Source organism: Glycine soja, chromosome 6 (genome assembly GCF_004193775.1).
Source record: "Glycine soja cultivar W05 chromosome 6, ASM419377v2, whole genome shotgun sequence".
In the NCBI taxonomy this organism is placed as follows: domain Eukaryota; kingdom Viridiplantae; phylum Streptophyta; class Magnoliopsida; order Fabales; family Fabaceae; genus Glycine; species Glycine soja.
The window spans coordinates 43,781,241-43,798,435 of NC_041007.1; the positions used below are offsets into that span (position 1 = coordinate 43,781,241).

Sequence of the window (17,195 nt, forward strand, 5' to 3'; positions counted from 1 at the left end):
GTGGTAATGTCGTATGCTTATTATAATCATATATTGCATTCTTAGCACTAAAATAAATTTTTCTTGTGCATTTAACATCGAAAAGTAAGACGGTTTGACCTAGGGGAAGGTGTGAACGTACGGCAATGAAAGGACAAAAAGTAATCTCAAAAGTCAAAATGCATTAATGCAAAAAAAACATTACTATCAGTCTTTTTTTGTTTTGTTGTACGTAGTTGCCAGTTGGCTTGGATGATTTCAAGAACTGCCTTGTATCCAACCTGAGATGCAATAATGCTACAATAACAATGAACAAACCAATATCTGGCTTCTAAAACAACAGCAAATTAACAAATGTCTAAATCAAATGCAAATTTTACAAGGCAAGGAATTAATCAGAAATCAAGCAACCAAGCATAATTATTCACGTTAATAATTCCATAACATAAGGTACTATGATCTCTATATAAACCTCCAGATTCATTCATTTCAATGCATACCAATTCACATTTCTCTCTTTAACACAATATACCAACTAAGCCTTTTCTTACAAAACTGATCATTGCTGATAATTAAGAAATGGCTTTCACTGGCCAAAAGCAACACATGTTAGCCCTATTCCTTTTCCTTGCAGTTGGGATTTCCCAAGTGATGCCCCGCAAGCTGCATCAAACAGCCTTGCGAGAAAGACATGAAAATTGGATGGCAGAATATGGAAAAATATATAAGGATGCTGCAGAGAAGGAAAAACGTTTCCAGATATTCAAGGACAATGTGGAGTTCATTCAATCATTCAATGCTGCTGGCAACAAACCTTATAAGCTTGGCGTTAATCACCTTGCTGATCTCACACTTGAGGAATTCAAGGATTCACGTAATGGATTGAAGAGGACCTACGAGTTTAGCACAACAACATTTAAGTTAAATGGATTTAAGTATGAAAACGTGACCGATATTCCTGAAGCTATAGACTGGAGGGTAAAAGGAGCTGTTACTCCAATCAAAGACCAAGGTGATCAATGTGGTAAGACAAATAACACCATATAAGTACTTCATTATGCTCCATCTTCTTCATTATTTCCTTCATCTCGTTTTACTTTTTGTTTGGATAACACAAAAAAATCAATTATAGCCTAAAAAATCATGGTCATGAAAAAATAGAAATCATTATTTACTAGCTCTACCAAGAAATCATAATTAATTATTTCTCACTATGTATGAAATTTAAGCACACTATTAATTGTCACTTTTCAAATATATGAAATTATTACTAGGATCATATAGTTATATATTGTTTTAAAAAAATCCAAATTTTTAATGCCTAAAACCACATTTAAGCTTTACTGTTATTATTTTGCATGTGCCTTAATTTGAAAAGATATATGGGTTAATCAGTTAGTTTTGTTTGAAAAATTATAGGGAGTTGCTGGGCATTTTCAACTATAGCTGCAACTGAGGGTATCCACCAAATAAGTACAGGAAACCTAGTGTCCCTTTCAGAGCAAGAGTTAGTGGATTGTGATAGTGTGGATGATGGATGTGAAGGAGGTTTCATGGAAGATGGGTTTGAATTCATTATTAAAAACGGTGGAATCACTAGTGAGACTAACTACCCGTACAAGGGAGTTGATGGAACTTGTAACACAACCATAGCAGCCTCCCCAGTGGCTCAGATTAAGGGGTATGAGATAGTTCCTTCCTATAGTGAGGAAGCACTCCAGAAAGCTGTGGCCAACCAACCTGTGTCAGTTTCCATTCATGCAACTAATGCGACATTCATGTTTTACTCCAGTGGAATTTACAATGGAGAATGTGGAACTGATCTAGACCATGGTGTTACTGCAGTGGGTTATGGCACAGAAAATGGAACTGACTATTGGATAGTGAAGAATTCATGGGGCACACAATGGGGTGAGAAAGGATACATAAGGATGCATCGAGGTATAGCTGCTAAGCACGGTATATGTGGAATTGCATTGGATTCATCTTATCCAACAGCTTAAAGAGTTCAATTATGCAAATCGTATTTCATGTTTTCTTTATAGCTTGTAAACGTGTAACAAAGTGAGTTAGAGTACATGTGTTGCTACTACTACTCACACAATAATACCTACTTAACACTCGTTGCTCTCTATATCTTTTTTTGTCAGTTTAAATACCTTTTTGTCCTTATAAGGTGACATTACTAATGTAATTATAGGATGATAATCAAATATTTCTTATTTGAATGAGATATTTTTTGACATTTCCTCGTAGATGTAATCCAAATGTGACTCTTTAATGAAGGACAAAAGTACATTCAAAATACAGCACATTACTAATAGTCTAATGAGACAATATGTGACATCTAATTGAATTAGCAAGTTAGAATATTTGTTTGATTGCTCAAATATTGGAACACATTAGTAGTAGTATATATAGTAATACAGCATGAGGCATCAAGGCAGAGGCAACAAATTATATCATTTGTGATTTGTTTAACTAATTTTTTTTTTATTTTTACCTAATCTAATATATTATTATACTAATATTTTTTTTAAATATATATATATATATAACAATTTATTATGTTAAAAAAATTTAATCTACCTTTCATTTATTAAAAGATATATTTAGACAATCTTTATCTAAATTTTTATTGGATTATTGTTGGGATGTTACATGAAGCAGGGTGTTCTATATAGTGTGTGGTATATTTTTTTGTGTGTTTTATTATAACAATAATGAGAATTGGACTAAATGGTTTGGACTTGGTATGTAGTTTTTGTATTGAATACCTTCTGTTTGTTTGAATTTTGTGTTAAAATTATATTTTTTTATAGGGACAATTTGTTTTTATATACATTAAGAAATAAAAAAAAATCTGGTGGATGCAGTTACCCCCACACTAGATAAGGTGCATATGCTAGGGGACTCAGGTGTGACAGAAGTAGTCTAGACTATATCATTATCCATCAGTATTACTATTGGTCCCTATCATAATTGTTCTAAGTTCCTACAAAAACTTTAAAATTCTTGAAAAAAAATCATTTTACCCATGTGTTCAAACACTCCACTCTTCCTCCTTCCTCCCTTCCTCTTACCTGAGTCCTTCTTCTCACCTCTTGTTAAATATGCAATGGAAATACGATTCTGTTATGATCTTTGTTAAGATACACAATTGAATCCCATTTACATTTTGTATTTTGGAAACAAAATATAAATACTCAATGGAACACATGATTTCATTTTATACCTTTTTTTATATAAAAAAAAGCACACAACGGAATCATAGTTTTCCGTTGTGCATAGTTTTCGCACTCCCTATTATGCAACAGAAACGCAATTCCATAGTGCATGTATTTCAAGGATAGATAATTTTGAAACCACTTGGTTACCCTGTTTACAGAACACAAATTGATAGTCACATGTGTCAATAGAGAGAATATGTTCAATCTTTCCTTGGGACACATGCATAATTTATGGAATAAGCATATCTTAGTTATACATATAAGATTCACTATAAGGGAGTTGATGGGACTAGTAACACAACCATAGCAGCTTCCTGAGTGGCTCAAATTAAGCGGTATGAGACAGTTCCTTCCTATAGTGAGGAGGCACTCCAGAAAGCTGTGGCTAAGCAACCTGTGTCAGTTTCCATTGATGCAAATAATGGACATTTCATGTTTTATGCTGGTGGGATTTACACAGGAGAATGTGGAACTGACCTAGACCATGGTGTTACTGCAATTGGTTATGGCACAACTAATGAAACTAACTATGGGATAATTAATTTAATACATAAAGCATTTAGTATAAAGCATTTAGTATAAAATAATCAAGGGTCTTTTAGACAAAAAATAATTAACATAAAAGACAACTTCAAAAGAGTCTTACAAAAAGAAAACAAGTCTTATATTTAGGGACAAAAGTAGTATATGAAGAATACTTTATTGGAAGACTCAAAGCTCACTTCAATTATCTCTACATTTGAAAAGAAATTAGTCTCGGACCATGGTTGGAGAAGGGAAATATCCTCAGCTCACACCAAAAAAGAAATTAAGTTAGGATATTATGTCAAATTTGGGAAGCTTAAGTATGAAATTGGTCATTATAAGTTTATCCTTTTTTATTTTTTGTCTTTGCATAATTTTTATTTTTCAAGTCTTAGTTCCTTTAAATTTATATTTTTTTATTTGTAGTCTCTATCAAGAGTCATAGTTACAAAATTTGTTAACAATGACATCATTGTGCACCATGTGAGCAAAAAATGTCATCATCAATGCCCTATCATAAAAAGAAGCCATTCTATCGATGCAACGTCAACAGTAATAGTAGTGTCACGCTTATAGTGATATTATAGGGACTAAAAATAAAAAAAAATTATAAGGACTAAAATAAGTAACTTGTGGAAACTAAAAGTGGAAAAAAAAACTTACAAAGATCAAAATTAAAAAAAAAAGAACTCACACAACTGAAAAATGGAGTAAAAGAAAAAAAAAGAAAAGTGACATATTTATAGACAAAAATAAATATTTAAGCCTTAAATATCATGTATGATTTAATATAAAAGGAATATAAAATAAAAAATGAATTAATTAAAAGATTTATTTATGACAAAATTTATAATTGATTGAAAATATAACGATATTAGACCAGGTTGGGACAACCTAAAGAATAACCTAGAACTTGTCCTCAAAATTCATTTGATATATTTTCTTACACCTAAACCCATAAAAAACCCTTGAATTGAACACCTTGATCAGTGAACTGACATCTTATAATTACATTAAAGAGATATAGAAAAGTGACTTACCTTACATTTTGCACACGTCTTAAAAGCAATAATTCAACTAACAATAAATAAAAACAATTAACTCATTTTAAATGTATTTTTAGTTATTAGGATTAATCTCATGTAAACTCTATTAAATAGAGAATGAGATGCTTCTAAGTTTTAGTATTTAACAAAAAAAGTTGAAAAAAGTGTTTTAAGAAATATAGTGTTGCTTAGTTTTATTTTTTTATTTTAAAAAGTTTTAGGATTATCCTTATAAATTATTATTTCTAACACCAAACAAGTTGTTTATCTAAGTAAATTTGATCTGAAATCTTTTAAGCAAGATAACGGGTTTAAATTTTCTTGATAAAAAATATACTTGAAAGAAAAGATCCTAATAACATAACATTGATGACAACTGTGTTTTTTCAAAATATATTTGGTATTATGAATGATAGAATGACATTAATAATGATTATAATCGACATGAAGATGCAACGATGAAGTATCTGTTATACTTAGCACTAACATTTCCCTCGTACATGTAATTCAAATGTGAGACTCTTTAATATTATGAAGGACAAAAGTAGACTCAAAATACAACACATTACTAATAGTCTAATGATACAATATGTGGCATCTAATTGAATTAGCAAGCTAAAATATTTGTTTGATTGTTCAAATATTGCAACACATTAATTAGTAGTAGTATAATAGAAGACAGATAGTATAATAGTACAGGATGAGGCATCAAGGCAGAGGCAACGACACCTCTCTCTCAGATAAATACTTATACTAAATTAAGTGCCAAATTTTATAATATCAGCTAGCTGTGCATCTTTTCTTCTTCTTTTGTTTTGTTTCTCTTTTCTTATTATCAATTAAGTCTTCTAAAAATTAGTCAAATGTCAATATTTAACCTTCAAATAAATATATTTGGAACAAAATTCCCACGCTTGGTTAGCCCCTCTTTTGATTTCTAAGACAGAAGCAAGAGATATATATATTCTACACAGCAAACTTACATAGTTGGGGTCGTCCGATAGAAAACAAAACTTCATTCTGATTCTGGTTAAAAAAATTCTCACTCCTATATATACCATTCGAAACATTGCATTCAGAGCACACCAATTACCTAATTTCCAAACACAAAACTCAATATACAAACTATTAATCAAGATTGATACATTGTTGAGAAAAGACATGGGTTCCATGGGCAAAAAGCAGCACATTTTAGCTCTTGTGCTCCTTCTCTCAATCTGCACTTCCCAAGTAATGTCCCGCAACCTCCATGAGGCATCCATGTCCGAAAGACATGAGCAGTGGATGAAGAAATATGGGAAGGTATATAAGGATGCTGCAGAGAAGCAAAAACGTTTACTGATATTCAAGGATAATGTTGAATTCATTGAATCCTTCAATGCTGCCGGGAACAAACCTTACAAGCTTAGCATCAATCACCTAGCTGACCAAACCAATGAGGAATTTGTGGCTTCCCATAATGGATACAAATACAAGGGATCACATTCACAAACACCATTCAAGTATGGAAACGTTACTGATATTCCTACTGCAGTGGATTGGAGGCAAAATGGAGCTGTTACTGCAGTCAAGGACCAAGGCCAATGTGGTAATCAAGTAACAGAGAACTTTTATTTATTTTTTTATCAGTAGGAATCAAAGACAGGTACCAGGGAGTTTACAATAACTCACGTACCTTGCTCAATCATCTGAGCTAGACCACCTGGATTAACACAAAGAAAATGAACCATAAATTAAAGTGATACTATTTTCTTTTGTATATATCATTGTCATGATGGCATTAATTAATATTGGTTAATTTGTAAATGAATTAAACAGGTAGCTGCTGGGCATTTTCAACAGTTGCTGCAACAGAAGGTATCTACCAGATAAGTACAGGTATGCTAATGTCCCTTTCAGAGCAAGAGTTAGTGGATTGCGACAGCGTGGATCATGGTTGTGATGGAGGTCTCATGGAAGATGGGTTTGAATTCATTATTAAAAATGGTGGAATCAGCAGTGAGGCAAACTACCCTTACACAGCAGTTGATGGAACTTGTGATGCAAGCAAAGAGGCTTCTCCAGCAGCTCAAATAAAGGGCTATGAAACAGTACCTGCTAACAGTGAGGAGGCACTGCAGCAAGCAGTTGCAAACCAACCAGTGTCGGTTTCCATTGATGATGGAGGATCTGGTTTCCAATTCTACTCAAGTGGGGTTTTCACAGGACAATGTGGGACTCAGCTAGACCATGGTGTTACTGTTGTTGGTTATGGTACCACAGATGATGGTACTCATGAGTATTGGATAGTGAAGAACTCATGGGGCACACAATGGGGTGAAGAAGGATACATAAGAATGCAACGAGGCATAGATGCCCAAGAAGGCCTTTGTGGCATTGCCATGGATGCCTCGTACCCAACTGCTTAGAAATTAAGCCTTCTAACGATAATTTGTGTTTCAAATTTACTTTATTTTGCATTCTCATCGGTGCATGTAATATTTTCGATTTTTCAAACACTAATTTACTTGATATATTATTACATCTACGCATGATCTGAGCTTTGCCTTGGTGTCTCTTTTCCTTCAATTTTATCTTTATGCTTGTACAAGCAGTACTTACTGCCTTTGTAGACATATCTAGAGGGTTTGTCTAATCGATCTCAAGTAGAAAATGAGATTAAACGTCATTTTAAATGATCAATAGAATGTTGACAATAACCAATTACAAGTTATGTTATTAGTAGAAATTATTAAACCTCTGCTACATACCCTGAACCTGTAAGTGGAATCACTTTCCAACCAAATACTATTCCACTTATGTCGTCCTGCTATATCAATGGCTTTTACTACTGCCATCAGTTCAGCAGTGAAGGTGAAAAGACTCCAATTGTTGGTTATGGTAATACTGATGATGGTACTCATGAGTATTGAATAGTGAATGTAACATCTCATTTTTCGTAAATAAATTAAAAAGATTTTTTTTAGTAGAAAAAATAGACTTTCAGAAAATTGTGATAGTTTATAATTTAAAAAAAAAGTAGAAATAAGTGTATTAAAATAATAATTTAAAGGAAAAAGAAAAATGAAAGATATTTGATTTGTTCATTTGATAGGAAATAAAATCAAGTTATTTTTTATAAAATTAAAATAAATAAATAGAGTAATTTCTATGCTTTCTCTTTTTTTCAATTTCGTTTTCAGACTAACGATAACTTCTATAAAATAATATGGTTTTCAGACTGATGATAAATTTTATATCTTCTCTTTCTCTTAATTTCGTTTTCTCTCTTTTTTTTCTCCCAAAACCTTCTCTTTTTTCCACATACACTCAAACTTGTCTCGGTAAAATGACAATCTCAAATTCATTCATCATTGAATCTTCGTGAAATTTGAGCATCAGGTTCAGAACTCATTTCCGAACACTATCACCGTTGGGAATTAAGAAAAAATGTCTGAGCTGAGATAAAATCCCTTTGCATCTTAGCTTTTTCTTTTCCCGCAAAAACCCAAAATTATCTCAGTAAAACTAAGATTCAAAACTAGTTAACAGTTGGATTATTGTGAAATTTTTATATGTGGTTCGAGATTCATTTCCACACACCTTCACTGTTGAGATTTGCAAACTAACTTTTGTGGAGAGAGAAATGCTCATCGCACGTAGACAGTGGAATGAAGGCTTCAATTTCTTATCCTTTTCTTTAACATTTGGAAATCCTATCAAAGGAAAAGCTTGAGGAATCACAGGAAATTGCTAGAGATGCCGCTATCATTGTCAGAATACACACGTGAGCCCGCTTAGAGGTAAGGGATAAGTTTATCGCAATTGAGATTAAAATGAACATGTGTAGGGATCCTTAGAGGATTAAATTTGGGTTTATTTTGGGATGTTTATTGAATTATAATTTTTTCCTTTATGATTTTAAATACAATATTGATGTCCTGATGCGAATTGGTTAATAAAATTGAATGTTATTGGTGTTTTCATTTTTTTATACCTATGATTTGGATTAATTGATTTTTATATAATTGTGTGAAATTATTTGAGGGACTATACTCCCCATATTGTGACAAACCTTTTGTATAAATTGTTATATTGAGATTATGAAATGGTGATTCAAATTGTGAGTATGTGATAAATTGAACCTGTGATGAATGACGAAATACATGTGTATTGAGATGTGTGTATTGAGTTGTGAGTTATGAACTGTGCAATCACACAATTGTAAGATCCTTTAAGAGCGAAGGGTTTTTGTGCGACAAGTATTGTGATGGGATCCACTGTGCGGACCCAACGAGTTTAATCACAAGCGCGATGAGATAAAATTATTTTGAAAATAATTAAAGAGTCGTGTGTATTGTATAGTTCATAGGTAAGGTGTATATGATTCATGAGGTGTGATATAACATGTTAAATTGGGATTATACCATTGTGATTGAGACCGAGTGTATGTGATAAATTGAGTATGTATTGACTTGTAATATATATGTCCATTGAGATGTTGTGTGCATTGAGACGTTGTGTGCATTGAGTTATGAGCTATGAATTGTGCAATCACACAACTATAAGACCCTTTAAGGACAATGAGTTAATAATAAGACCCTTTAAGGGCGACGAGTTAATGCGCGACGCGTATTGTGATGAGAACCAATGTAGGGACCCGACAAGCTTAATCACAAGCGCGATGAGATAAAACTATTTTGAGAACAATTGAGGAGTCGTGTGTTTTATACAGTTCATAGATAGAGTTTGTGTGATAAAATGTTTTTTGGGTTGGACCTGAATCAAGAGGGAGATATAGAAGCAAATGCCTTTGGTGTTTTGATGATGATCATGATGATTTGCTGCAAATGAAGCAAATGGGATTTTCAAGTTTAAATTCAAGACAAAGATTCAAGAATACAAGCCACAACATCAAGATGATCACTAGTATTTTAGGAAGGGAATTCTTAATTGATATAGCAAAAGGTTTGGCCAAGTAATTTAAGTTAAAAAGTGTTTTTCAAGAGATTTACTCTCTGGTAATCGATTACCAGTGGCCAAAAATGCTTTACAACAGCTACTAAATATTTGAATTCAAATTTTAGACTGTGTAATCGATTACACAATATTGGTAATCGATTACTAGCAGTTAATGAACGTTTTAATTCAAATTTTAGACTGTGTAATCGATTACACAATATTGGTAATCGATTACCAGCAGTTAATGAACGTTTTAATTCAAATTTTGAAAGCTGTAATCGATTACACAAATCCTGTAATCGATTACCAGACAAGATTTTCAAAAAAATATTTCTAAGAGTCACAACTTCTCAAAAGGCTTTTACATGAGCACCAATGGTCTATATATATGTGACTTAGAACACGAATTTGTTAAGAGTTTTCAGAACAACAAGTGTTTATTCTCTCAAAAAGCAAAATCATTTTATCCTCCTAAGAATTCATTGGCCAATTCAATTGCAATTCATTAAGGAATCATTTGAGTGCTCAGATTGTAAAATCTATCTCTTTCAAGAGAGATTCATTCTTCTTCTCTTTCTAATTCTCTAAGGGATTAAGAGACCGAGGGTCTCTTGTTGTAAAAGAATTCTAAACACAAAGGAAGGATTGTCCTTGTGTGTTTAGAACTTGTAAAAGGATTTTACAAGATAGTGGAACTCTCAAGCGGGTTGTTGGGGACTGGACGTAGGCACAAGGGTGTGGTCGAACTAGTATAAATCTGAGTTTGCACTTTCTCTTCCCTTAAACTCCTTTATTTATTATTGTTTTATATTTATATTCAAATTGTTCTATTTGAATCAATATTTAAGAAGTTCATTATTAAGGGAATTTGTAACTTGAATAGAAAGTGAAATAGAATTTTAATTGGGGAAATAGTTTGTAATATCTTAATTCAACCCCCCCTTCTTAAGATATCTGAGGCCACTTGTCTAACAGGAGAGGCCCTGACGGACTCTTCGAAGTATAGGCCTTGAGGGTAAATACACCAGGTTTGAATGCTCCTTTAAGCCTGTGCCGATCTCACATGGTTAAGCATTCTCGCAAAACAACGTGACTCTGATTAGTCTCCCTATGATTTTACCTAGTGAGAGTGACCTGACTTACTAGTGTGTGGTTTGTCTTGTCATGTACTCTTAGGCGTCCAATGAGGTTTTTCACTGACATGGTACCATATTGCATATATGATTGAGTCTTAGTGTATATGTTGCATAACGCTTGTGTATTGATTGATTTAGTGATATTGTGTTTTGATCATTGAGTACGTGAATGTTGTGGAAACGAATGAGACGTGTGGTGTTGTGATATGATGTGTGACAAATTGGTGAAATAACGTGAGCTATGCTTAAGTAAGTTGTATTTTGTTTATATGATATTTATACCTACATGTTGTCTTGTTTCTCTCTATTAGTTAGGAATGTGATAACTCACTCCCCGTGTGCTATTTGTGTTTGGATCCTCTGATGATCTCGAATTTTGTATTCGTGGGAGCAGATGATTAGGTGGATGACTACAAAGAACCTCATGCTAGAGGACACGATAACACAATACTCTGATAGGATGTAACATTAGGGTATAGGTTGCTATATTAATTGCATGAAGTCTTGGGTGACCTTGTTTTGAGCCGAGATAATTTATTATTTATTTGAAATTTTTTTATTAAGATGTTAGAAAAGTGAATGTGAGCCTTTTACCCTTTTGAAAGGCTTGTATTTAAATGTGTTTTGAAAACTTTTAATTAATTCTGATTTCTTATTATGTGAGGGATAGAGGGGGTCACAGTTTCAAGGGACACACAATGGGGTGAAAATGGATACATTGGAAGGAGGCATAAATGCCCAAGAAGGCCTATGGGGCATTGCCATGGATGCCTGGTACCCAACTTCTAGATTAAAATCCTGTACTATATGTGATATTGTTTAGCATTTCCTTAGTTTTCCAATTGTTGATGCATGCAAATTTAAATATTCAATCTCTAATTATGTTTCACAAATGTGCTTCCATGCAAGAAAAAGTTTTACACAATTGATGTTTTGTTGTCAATTAATCAGTGTATGGAGTTACTTTTATATGGCTTAAAACTGCTACAAAATGATAATTTGAATATATGTGATCAGAGACCTAATTAAAAAAAAAAGTTTAAAAACCTACGGAGTAATTTAAACTAATATTTTTGCTAGTCAAATTTATATTTGTATAATTTGTTCTTACTACCTTGTTCACATACTATTTTAATATTCAAGGTTAAGAGTTTTATGACTTTTATCCAACAAGGCAGGTGATAGAGGGTTATTGTTATGATCCATTTTCCACCATAACAAGCATTGCTGCATTGGATATATTGGTTGAGTGCGCCTCTTTGGATTAACTCTTCAATTTTGTCATTTCGAGTCCAGCATTCCTCTGTGATGTGACCATAATTATGATGCTACAGTCATTGTTTTGTCTGTGATCTGCCCAACCGGCGGTCTGGATGGAGGTGGTGATGACAACAACTCAACATTAAATGCCTTTTCCAACACCCTTGCCCGATTTTCATTCGAAGGAGTATAAACTGTATAATATCCATACTTAGGCCCCTTCTGTGATTTCTTAATTTCTTGTCTTGGTTGGGCCTGAAATGATCTTTCCTACTTGACTTTTCTTCTATTCTCCCGATCTCATCTTGTTGCAAAACTCGGATAACTCCTCTATTTGAATATATCCAACAGCCTTAGCCCGCAACTCGTTCATGCTTCCAGGTCGTTTCTTTCATAAGCTGTCTGCAAATTATCCTGACTTCAAGGCAGTTATCATAGAATGTAGGGCTAAACCAAGATATAGATCTCGGATTTTAACTGAAACTGTAGCAAATCTCTCCATGAATTTGCGTAGAGGTTCATCATTGACATGGTGTATGCTGCAAGTGCAACTGGTGTGGTCTGCTCGTTGCATACTATGCACCAAATCTCTAAGCAAGTGTTTCAAATGATACGATAGACCTCGACGGAAGCTCTATTTTCTTACATCTAAACACATCAAAGTTCCTTTTGAATTGGGTCTGAGTCAGTAAAATGAGAGAAGTCATGAATACCTTAGTCCATATTATCCCTCAAGTCACACGGTTTAAATATCTTGGGTCTGTAATACAGGATGATGGAGAAATTGAAGGGGATGTGAATCATCGCATTCAAGCAGGATGAATGAAATGAAGAAAAGCATCGGGGGTGTTATGTGATGCAAAGGTACCGATCAAGCTAAAGGGAAAGTTTTATCAGATTGCGGTAAGACCGGCGATTTTGTACAGAACAGAATGTTGGGTGGTCAAGAGCCAACATGAGACTAAAGTAGGTGTAGCGGAGATGAGGATGTTGCGGTGGATGTGTGGTAAGACTCGACAGGATAAAATTAGAAACGAAGCTATTAGAGAGAGGGTTGGAGTAGCGCCTATTGTAGAGAAGATGGTGGAAAATAGACTTAGGTGGTTTGGGCATGTAGAGAGAAGACCGGTAGACTCTGTAGTGAGGAGAGTAGACCAGATGGAGAGAAGGCAAACAATTCGAGGCAGAGGAAGACCCAAAAAGACTATAAGAGAGGTTATCAAGAAGGATCTCGAACTTAATGATTTGGATAGAAGTATGGTACTTGATAGAACATTATGGCGGAAGTTGATCCATGTAGCCGACCCCACCTAGTGGGATAAGGCGGTGTTGTTGTTGTTGTTGTTGTTGTAAAAGGGATATAAAAAAACTGACTTAGCTTTTATTTTTCAAACATGCCAAATAAAGAAACTTGTTAGTGTTTCTTGGAAAGAAGTTTGTGCTCCCATTTCTTCAGGTGGATTGGGAATTAGGCCACTCAAAGATATAAATAAGGCTGTCATGCTTAATCTTTGTTGTATGATGTACACTTCTCATGAGACTTGGGCTCATTTTCTTAGAGATCGCTTTTTTCATGTCAGTATGTTGTTGAGGTTTGGCAATGGCTGAGTAGTGCATTGAAGGTTAGCTTAGACTTGTCATTGCCTATTAGCTTATTGTCTGCTTGTAAGCAAGACTTAAGCTCTCAGGTCTTGGATATGTAGTAGCTGCAGGGATTATTAATGTGATTTGGTTTCTTTGGCATAGCAGAAACCAAATTCGTTTTGAGAATGGTGTGGCTTCCAAAATAGCAATTCAGCTTAATGTATCTATGGCCGTTGCGCTTTCTAGAAATTTCTCCAAAGAAATGATTGCGATTGAATATGCATGAGTTTGGTATTCTTAAATTTTTTCATATTCTGAGACATGCTGGTAAAGCTGCTAACATTAAACAAGTCTCATGAATGGCTCCAGCTTCTGGTTGGATCAAGGTCAATACGGATGGAGCTGCGCAGGGCTCTCCGGGTGTTGCAGCAAGTGCAGGCTTGTTCAAAGATGATCAAGGGAGCTTCCTTGGAGGGTTTGGGTTTCACTTGGGAGTCTTTTCACCTTCACTGCTGAACTGATGGCAGTAGTCAAAGCCATTGATATAGCTAGACAACATCAGTGGAATAGTATTTGGTTGGAAAGTGATTCCACTTATAGGTTCAGGGTATGTAGCAGAGGTTTAATAATTTCTACTAATAACATAACTTGTAATTGGTTATTGTCAACATTCTATTGATCATTTAAAATGACGTTTAATCTCATTTTCTACTTGAGATCGATTAGACAAACCCTCTAGATATGTCTACAAAGGCAGTAAGTACTGCTTGTACAAGCATAAAGATAAAATTGAAGGAAAAGAGACACCAAGGCAAAGCTCAGATCATGCGTAGATGTAATAATATATCAACTAAATTAGTGTTTGAAAAATCGAAAATATTACATGCACCGATGAGAATGCAAAATAAAGTAAATTTGAAACACAAATTATCGTTAAAAGGCTTAATTTCTAAGCAGTTGGGTACGAGGCATCCATGGCAATGCCACAAAGGCCTTCTTGGGCATCTATGCCTCGTTGCATTCTTATGTATCCTTCTTCACCCCATTGTGTGCCCCATGAGTTCTTCACTATCCAATACTCATGAGTACCATCATCTGTGGTACCATAACCAACAACAGTAACACCATGGTCTAGCTGAGTCCCACATTGTCCTGTGAAAACCCCACTTGAGTAGAATTGGAAACCAGATCCTCCAGCATCAATGGAAACCGATACTGGTTGGTTTGCAACTGCTTGCTGCAGTGCCTCCTCACTGTTAGCAGGTACTGTTTCATAGCCCTTTATTTGAGCTGCTGGAGAAGCCTCTTTGCTTGCATCACAAGTTCCATCAACTGCTGTGTAAGGGTAGTTTGCCTCACTGCTGATTCCACCATTTTTAATAATGAATTCAAACCCATCTTCCATGAGACCTCCATCACAACCATGATCCACGCTGTCGCAATCCACTAACTCTTGCTCTGAAAGGGACATTAGCATACCTGTACTTATCTGGTAGATACCTTCTGTTGCAGCAACTGTTGAAAATGCCCAGCAGCTACCTGTTTAATTCATTTACAAATTAACCAATATTAATTAATGCCATCATGACAATGATATATACAAAAGAAAATAGTATCACTTTAATTTATGGTTCATTTTCTTTGTGTTAATCCAGGTGGTCTAGCTCAGATGATTGAGCAAGGTACGTGAGTTATTGTAAACTCCCTGGTACCTGTCTTTGATTCCTACTGATAAAAAAATAAATAAAAGTTCTCTGTTACTTGATTACCACATTGGCCTTGGTCCTTGACTGCAGTAACAGCTCCATTTTGCCTCCAATCCACTGCAGTAGGAATATCAGTAACGTTTCCATACTTGAATGGTGTTTGTGAATGTGATCCCTTGTATTTGTATCCATTATGGGAAGCCACAAATTCCTCATTGGTTTGGTCAGCTAGGTGATTGATGCTAAGCTTGTAAGGTTTGTTCCCGGCAGCATTGAAGGATTCAATGAATTCAACATTATCCTTGAATATCAGTAAACGTTTTTGCTTCTCTGCAGCATCCTTATATACCTTCCCATATTTCTTCATCCACTGCTCATGTCTTTCGGACATGGATGCCTCATGGAGGTTGCGGGACATTACTTGGGAAGTGCAGATTGAGAGAAGGAGCACAAGAGCTAAAATGTGCTGCTTTTTGCCCATGGAACCCATGTCTTTTCTCAACAATGTATCAATCTTGATTAATAGTTTGTATATTGAGTTTTGTGTTTGGAAATTAGGTAATTGGTGTGCTCTGAATGCAATGTTTCGAATGGTATATATAGGAGTGAGAATTTTTTTAACCAGAATCAGAATGAAGTTTTGTTTTCTATCGGACGACCCCAACTATGTAAGTTTGCTGTGTAGAATATATATATCTCTTGCTTCTGTCTTAGAAATCAAAAGAGGGGCTAACCAAGCGTGGGAATTTTGTTCCAAATATATTTATTTGAAGGTTAAATATTGACATTTGACTAATTTTTAGAAGACTTAATTGATAATAAGAAAAGAGAAACAAAACAAAAGAAGAAGAAAAGATGCACAGCTAGCTGATATTATAAAATTTGGCACTTAATTTAGTATAAGTATTTATCTGAGAGAGAGGTGTCGTTGCCTCTGCCTTGATGCCTCATCCTGTACTATTATACTATCTGTCTTCTATTATACTACTACTAATTAATGTGTTGCAATATTTGAGCAATCAAACAAATATTTTAACTTGCTAATTCAATTAGATGCAACATATTGTATCATTAGACTATTAGTAATGTGTTGTATTTTGAGTCTACTTTTGTCCTTCATAATATCAAAGAGTCTCACATTTGGATTACATGTACGAGGGAAATGTTAGTGTTAAGTATAACAGATACTTTATCGTTGCATCTTCATGTCGATTATAATCATTATTAATGTCATTCTATCATTTATAATACCAAATATATTTTGAAAAAACACAGTTGTCATCAATGTTATGTTATTAGGATCTTTTCTTTCAAGTATATTTTTTTATCAAGAAAATTTAAACCCGTTATCTTGCTTAAAAGATTTCAGATCAAATTTATTTAGATAAACAACTTGTTTGGTGTTAGAAATAATAATTTATAAGGATAATCCTAAAACTTTTTAAAATAAAAAAATAAAACTAAGCAACAGTATATTTCTTAAAACACTTTTTTCACCTTTATTTGTTAAATACTAAAACTTATAAACATCTCATTCTCTATTTAATAGAGTTTACATGAGATTAATCCTAATAACTAAAAATACATTGAAAATGAGTTAATTGTTTTTATTTATTGTTAGTTGAATTATTGCTTTTAAGACGTGTGCAAAATATAAGGTAAGTCACTTTTTTATATTTCTTTAATGTAATTATAAGATGTCAGTTCACCGATTAAGGTGTTCAATTCAAGGGTTTTTTATGGGTTTAGGTGTAAGAAAATATATCAAATGAATTTTGAGGACAAGTT

General features: G+C 34.0%; 3 protein-coding genes across 3 annotated transcripts; 2 read left to right on the forward strand and 1 right to left on the reverse strand.

Moving 5' to 3' along the window:
• Positions 1-490: 490 nt before the first annotated feature.
• On the forward strand, positions 491-2,113 carry LOC114414219 (zingipain-2-like). Its single transcript, XM_028378524.1, has 2 exons — positions 491-1,003; positions 1,399-2,113. The coding sequence occupies exons 1-2, from the start codon at positions 559-561 to the stop codon at positions 1,980-1,982; spliced, it is 1,029 nt and encodes a 342-aa protein (XP_028234325.1). The 5' UTR covers positions 491-558; the 3' UTR covers positions 1,983-2,113.
• Positions 2,114-5,893: 3,780 nt separating this feature from the next.
• LOC114414220 (zingipain-2-like) lies at positions 5,894-7,311 on the forward strand. The gene is made up of 2 exons (XM_028378525.1): positions 5,894-6,368; positions 6,599-7,311. The coding sequence occupies exons 1-2, from the start codon at positions 5,942-5,944 to the stop codon at positions 7,186-7,188; spliced, it is 1,017 nt and encodes a 338-aa protein (XP_028234326.1). The 5' UTR covers positions 5,894-5,941; the 3' UTR covers positions 7,189-7,311.
• Positions 7,312-14,647: 7,336 nt separating this feature from the next.
• LOC114414221 (zingipain-2-like) lies at positions 14,648-15,945 on the reverse strand. Its single transcript, XM_028378526.1, has 2 exons — positions 15,471-15,945; positions 14,648-15,240 (listed from the first exon to the last, which is right to left on the reverse strand). Exons 1-2 carry the CDS (start codon positions 15,895-15,897, stop codon positions 14,651-14,653), a joined length of 1,017 nt encoding a protein of 338 aa, XP_028234327.1. The 5' UTR covers positions 15,898-15,945; the 3' UTR covers positions 14,648-14,650.
• Positions 15,946-17,195: the final 1,250 nt, after the last annotated feature.

What these genes read in the sequence shown, in the direction of transcription:
- LOC114414219 (XM_028378524.1), top strand. Translation starts at nt 559, where the DNA reads ATGGCTTTCACTGGCCAAAAGCAACACATGTTAGCCCTATTCCTTTTC. An exon ending in AGACCAAGGTGATCAATGTG is followed by an intron (nt 1,004 to 1,398) that starts GTAAGACAAATA and finishes GAAAAATTATAG; the next exon opens with GGAGTTGCTGGGCATTTTCA.
- LOC114414220 (XM_028378525.1), top strand. Translation starts at nt 5,942, where the DNA reads ATGGGTTCCATGGGCAAAAAGCAGCACATTTTAGCTCTTGTGCTCCTT. An exon ending in CAAGGACCAAGGCCAATGTG is followed by an intron (nt 6,369 to 6,598) that starts GTAATCAAGTAA and finishes TGAATTAAACAG; the next exon opens with GTAGCTGCTGGGCATTTTCA.
- LOC114414221 (XM_028378526.1), bottom strand. Translation starts at nt 15,897, where the DNA reads ATGGGTTCCATGGGCAAAAAGCAGCACATTTTAGCTCTTGTGCTCCTT. An exon ending in CAAGGACCAAGGCCAATGTG is followed by an intron (nt 15,241 to 15,470) that starts GTAATCAAGTAA and finishes TGAATTAAACAG; the next exon opens with GTAGCTGCTGGGCATTTTCA.